The sequence below is a fragment of the Coloeus monedula genome (genome assembly GCF_965178545.1).
Source record: "Coloeus monedula genome assembly, contig: HAP1_SCAFFOLD_119, whole genome shotgun sequence".
NCBI classification, from domain to species: Eukaryota; Metazoa; Chordata; class Aves; order Passeriformes; family Corvidae; genus Coloeus; species Coloeus monedula.
The window spans coordinates 286,799-292,325 of record NW_028120785.1 but is presented as its reverse complement, the minus strand read 5'-3'; the positions used below and the strand labels follow the sequence as shown (position 1 = coordinate 292,325).

At 61.9% G+C, this 5,527-nt stretch overlaps 1 protein-coding gene across 1 annotated transcript; it reads left to right on the top strand.

The window, feature by feature from the left end:
* Positions 1–3,962: 3,962 nt before the first annotated feature.
* LOC309585691 (olfactory receptor 14J1-like) lies at positions 3,963–4,811 on the top strand (the record flags this gene model as incomplete). Its single annotated transcript, XM_082303603.1, has 1 exon — positions 3,963–4,811. The coding sequence occupies one exon, from the start codon at positions 3,963–3,965 to the stop codon at positions 4,809–4,811; it is 849 nt and encodes a 282-aa protein (XP_082159729.1).
* Positions 4,812–5,527: the final 716 nt, after the last annotated feature.

Genomic DNA, 5,527 nt, shown 5'->3' with positions numbered 1-5,527 from the left:
CCGCTCCCTTCCCGGGGCAGGCTCACACCTGAGCCAGGTGTGCAGGGCAGGACCTTGCCCTGAGCCCAAGCCCTGTCCCCCCTGCAGGATCTGCTTCCCATCGGCCTCTTCCTCCTGCGGCCCCAAGCCCAGCTCGGTGCTGAACGAAGGGCGCTGGGCCGGGGTCATCCCCCGGCGGGGGCTGCGCACCCCCTCTGCCCCCTCCCCAAATTCCCTCCCGGGGCAGCAGGGGCTGCCTCAGGAGCCCTGGGGCTCCTGGAGCTCCGTGCTTTCCTTCCTAAAGAAGAGAACCGTCCTTCCCATCCAGGCTCCCATGGCCAAAACTGAGATTCTACCTCCCAAATTCTGTCTATCCAAGGATTGCTCCCAGACAAAAGCTGCCATGAGAGACAGGTCTGGCTGCCCTCGCCCATGGTGGCCACCTCTCATCTTCTTCCAAAACTCTTGGACTTTGTGCTTTTCTTTCATGTGGAATAAACCCATCCTTCTCAACAAGGTGCCCATGGCCAAAATTGGGATTCCACCTCCCAAATTCCCAATATCCAAGGGCTGCTCCCAGACAAACCTGCCAGGACAGAAAGATGTGGCTGGCCTTGGCCTCTGGTGGCTGTGTCTCATCTGCCCCTGAAACCCTGGGGCTCGGTGCTGCCCTTCCTCTGGAGACCACTGTGACCCTGCGTGGCCTCGTGGAACCCAGGGGCCGTTGTGACCCTGCAGGGCTGGTGGCACCAAGGGGACCATTGTGACCCTGTGGCGTTCCATGGAACCAAGGGGCCACTGTGGCACTGCTGGCCCCAAAGAACCAAGGGGCCTTTGTGACAGGGCAGCTGGGGAGGCCCAGAGTGGACACCAGGAGAAAGGAATTTCCCTCCCAGGCAGGGCTGGGCTGCAACACGTCCCCCAGAAGGAGTCTGGAGCAGCCCAAGGCTTTGTGTGCCCAGGCAGAGGCAGGCAGGACGCAGAGCTGCCAGCAAAGGAAGGGGCCAGCCAGGTGGGGCAGCCGGGGGGATGAGGACAGCCTGCAGGGACAGAGGCGCAGGGCAGGGACACCGTGGGACAGCCTGGGCTGCAGAGGGCAGAGGGATGGGCAGCAGCTGCAAGGCCCTGACAGAGCCAACTTGTGCAGCCCTTTGGCCATGGCTGCTGGCCCTGGCCCTGAGGCCAGGAGGGGACAAGTGACCCCTGCAGCCCTGGGGCCTCAGGGCCTCCTTGTCCCTGCCCAGCAGCCTGGCAGGGGCCGCCCCATGGTGCTGCCCTGGCCACTGCACATCCCCACATCCCAGTGCCCCGGCAAGAGCCCTGAGCACTGAGGGAGGGACAGGATCTGCCTTGCCAGGGGCTGGGGCTCAGGCCTTGGCCCTTTGCACTCATGGAACACAGCCAGCTTTGCTCAGCACCAGAGACACCTTTCCCTTGCTTGTCCCCCCCTGCCATCGCTGCCTCCAGAGTTCTGCTCTCACTGGAACCTGGGGACACTTTCACGTGAGTCGTGTCCCTCACTGGGACCCATTAAAAGTTAAAGAAACTTTGGACTTCGAATCTGACTTTGAGTTCTTGGGAAGTTTTTTGAAGACACTCTGAGGGACTGAGTCTGATATGAACAACACCAAAGGCCCGAGAGGGTCATTAAAGTCCTTGTGCTGCTGCTGTGCTGCTGAGCTGGGCTGGGCTCCTGGCACAGAGGGAACTCTCAAGCTCCTGGCAACCAAGGAGAGCTTCAAAGAGGCAGCTCTGCTGAGGAGCAGCTCCTCTGCCAGCCCAGCAGGGCTGAGGGCACTGCCTGCAGGTACCTGGGAGGAGTGAGCAGAGAGCTGGCTAAAGCAGCTGGGAGGGCAGCTCTGAACTCATTCCTGGAGAAACCTTCCCAGCGTGGGACACAGTGAGTCTCTGGCTGCAGGGATCCTCTAGAGCTGGCCCATGGCACGGCTGCCATGGCTGTGAGGATGGCTCTGCTGCCGTTCCTGCCTTGGGGGAGGATGTGCTGCAGAGCGGGGCTGCCCTGGGCACCGTCAGAGGGACAGGGCAGGACGGCTCCTGCTGCCAGGGCCGGCTGCAGGCTGTGAAGGTGGGCAGCAGCCAGGGGTGCCCAGGGCTGTCCTGCAGAGCAGCTCCTGCAGCCCTGAGGGCTCTTTGCCAGGCCAGGGCATCTGCCACCTGCCAGGGGCAGATCTCAGCCTGCCTGGCAGCTCCCCATGGGCGGTGCAGGGGAGCTGTGGCTGCAAGGAGTGACTCCTGCAGGGCAGGTCCTGCTGCTGTGGAGAGGCTGCTGTGGGGGCCAGGGCTGCTCAGAGCTCCAGCTCACGCCCAGCTCATTCCTGAGGGGATTTTCATGAGCACATTCAGGGCAGGAGATTCCTGCTTGAGTCTCTGCTTTCCTCAGTTTGTGCTCCCACTTTTCCCCGGCTCAGCTTGGTGGGAATGGAAACTCAGCTGTGCAGGTGGAGCAGGGGCTGAGGCTCTTAAACCATCCCACTGAGGATTCCTGGGAGCCTCAGCAAGTGCCTGCACCTCCGCGGCCTCCAGATCCAGCCAGCATCACCTTTCCATGGTGCCCAGGCCCGGGGGAGCTGCTCTTTAATCCCCGCAGCCCCGAGCGGCTGCCGGGCAGGGCTGGCCCAGGGGCTGGGCTGGGCTCCGGCAGCAGCGGCAGGGACGGAGCCCGGGCCGCAGGAGCAGCTCCCGGCTGGGACAGCTCCAGCAGCAGAGCCGTGGGCAGGGAGGGAGGGAGGCAGCGCTGAGGGCAGCCCTGCTGAGGGGAGCTGTGGCAGCTGCCGGGCCTGCCCTGCAGTGCAGACACCGCCCTGAGCAGCGCAGCCCCGGTGTCCCCTCGCAGCCAGCACAGCCCTCAGCCCGGGGGCTCGGGGCCCTCAGCCCGGGGGCTCGGGGCCCTCGGTGCCCTCCTGGGCCGGCAGAGCAGCACCAGAGATGAAGGGCATCTCTGCGGCCGCGGGCCCGTTCCTGCTGCCCGGGGCCTGAGGGCGACTGTCCTGCCCTGGTGCTGCCCGGGAGGGGCTGGGCAGCGCTGCGCAGGGAAAGGCTTTTCCTCAGGGCCCGGCTCTCTCTCCTTGCCCTGCTCAGCTGCTCCTGGCGCTGCTCAGGGGCTCTCTGGGAATGGCAGCTCCAGCTGCAGGCTCAGGCCCAGCCCTGGGGCTCCTCCTGTGCAGGCTGAGCACAGCAATGGGGTGTCCCAGCTCCCTGTGCCCCGGGAGCTCTGGGCACGCCGGGCTGGGAGGCTGGCAATGAGCCGGCTCTCCTCCAGCAGGGCCATGGACAGGACCCTCGCTGTGCCCTCGGGATGCCATCCCAGCTGTGAGCTGCCTTCCAGGGGACACTGGGGCCGGGAGTGTCCTTGGCCAGCAGTGGGGCTGAGACTCTGAGAAAGGCTGAGCCACTTTGCTCTGCTGTGGGTCCCTCTGCTCTCAGCTGTGCCAGGCTGATTTTCAGGGGAACACAGTGACTGCCCTCGATCTCAGGAGGGGCAGCTGGGGACAGATGGAGCGACAGAGCAGCTCCCCTCACCCTTCTCTGAGTTACAGCCAATGCTCTTGCCTTGCACAGCTCTCTCTGCTCTCCCTGGGCACAGCAGGAAACCCTCTCAAAGTGCCTTTGGCCGTCACCGTTCCTTAGCCCTGGCACAGGAGATGCTGCCCAGCTCCTCTGCCTCAGGAGCACTTTGGGCTGATGGAGTCCAGCCCCAGGACCGGCCCCTGTCCCCATTCCCATGTCCCCGCTGAAGCAGAGCAGAGCTGACTCCTCGCTGTCCATGGGCACAGCCCCTGCTCGTCACAGCAACGGGGCCAGATCCCAGCAGAGCTCCAGGCACGGGGCTGAGGGAAGGGCTCTGAGAAAAGGAAAACTGGGGGGCAGGGCCAGGAGAAAGGGCTTGGACATTGCTCAGCAAAGTCTCCCCTGACTCCTCACTGTCTCCTCCTTCAACAGCACTCCATGGCCAGAGGCTCAAAATGTGCAACAGCAGCTCCATCAGCCCCTTCCTCCTGCTGGCATTGGCAGACACGCGGCAGCTGCAGCTCCTGCACTTCTGCCTCTTCCTGGGCATCTCCCTGGCTGCCCTCCTGGGCAGCGGCCTCATCATCAGCGCCGGAGCCTGCGGCCAGCACCTGCACAGCCCCATGTTCTTCTTCCTGCTCAGCCTGGCCCTCACCGACCTGGGCTCCATCTGCACCACTGTCCCCAAGGCCATGCACAATTCCCTCTGGGGCACCAGCCACATCTCCTACTCAGCATGTGCTGCTCACGTGTTTTTCTTTCTGTTCTTCCTCTCAGCAGAGGATTTCCTCCTCACCATCATGTGCTACGAGCGCTACGTGTCCATCTGCAAAGCCCTGCACTACGGGACCCTCCTGGGCAGCAGAGCTTGTGCCCACATGGCAGCAGCTGCCTGGGCCAGTGCCTTTCTCTACGCTCTCAGGCACACGGCCAATACATTTTCCCTGCCCCTGGGCCAGGGCAATGCCCTGGGCCAGTTCTTCTGTGAAATCCCACACATCCTCAAGCTCTCCTGCTCCAAATCCCACCTCAGGGAACTTGGGCTCATCACTGTCAGTGCCTGTTTGCTCTTTGGCTGTTTTGTGTTCATTGTTTTCTCCTATGTGCAGATCTTCAGGGCCGTGCTGAGGATCCCCTCTGAGCAGGGCCGGCACAAAGCCTTTTCCACGTGCCTCCCTCACCTGGCCGTGCTCTCTCTGTTCCTCAGCACTGTTATGTTTGCCCACCTGAAGCCCCCCTCCATCTCCTCCCATCCCTGGATGTGGCCCTGTCAGTTCTGTACTCAGTGGTGCCTCCAGCCCTGAACCCCCTCATCTACAGCCTGAGGAACCAGGAGCTCAGGGATGCCCTGAGGAAAGTGAGGACTGGATACTTTTCACAAGTTAAAATCTATTTCCTTCTGCCATGCGAGGAAAATGATGACTGGGATGCTTCTCAGAAGCAATAAACTCTCTCTTTTCTGCTCCAGAACCTTCAGAATGTAACTCTTTACAATCTCGGCCTTTTTTTCCTCTTTGTCCGTATTTTCATTGGTGCTTTTTCTTATTCTTTTTCTGGTGTTATTCTGCTTTTTATAAAGTACTGCAGTACTACTCCTAGCATTTCTGCATGAACATCTACCTTTCTTTTGAAACACAAAGACTTTCAGGAGGCTTCTTCCCTGTGCATTTGAATAAAAACAAGGGGCTGTCCTGACCTTTGTGTCCAAGGTTTGTTCCTCAGCCCTTCTCTGGCTCTGCAGGGGCAGTGCCTGTGGGCAGAGCTGGAGGGAAGAGACTCCCAGCACAGCAGCACGGCCAGGGACAATGGCCCAGCCTCTTCCCACCTCTGCTCTTCCCAGCTCCACACTCCCTTTCCCAGCCCTTCTGAGGGTGCAAGGCCGGAGTGCTCGGGCAGCTCGGTCACTGTCCTGCTGCGTGTCCGTGCTGTGAGCACAGGCAGGGACAGGCCACGGGCACTGCTGGGACACAGCCGGGCTCCAGCACAGCAGCTCCATCAGCAAAGGGCATCTCCTGGGGGC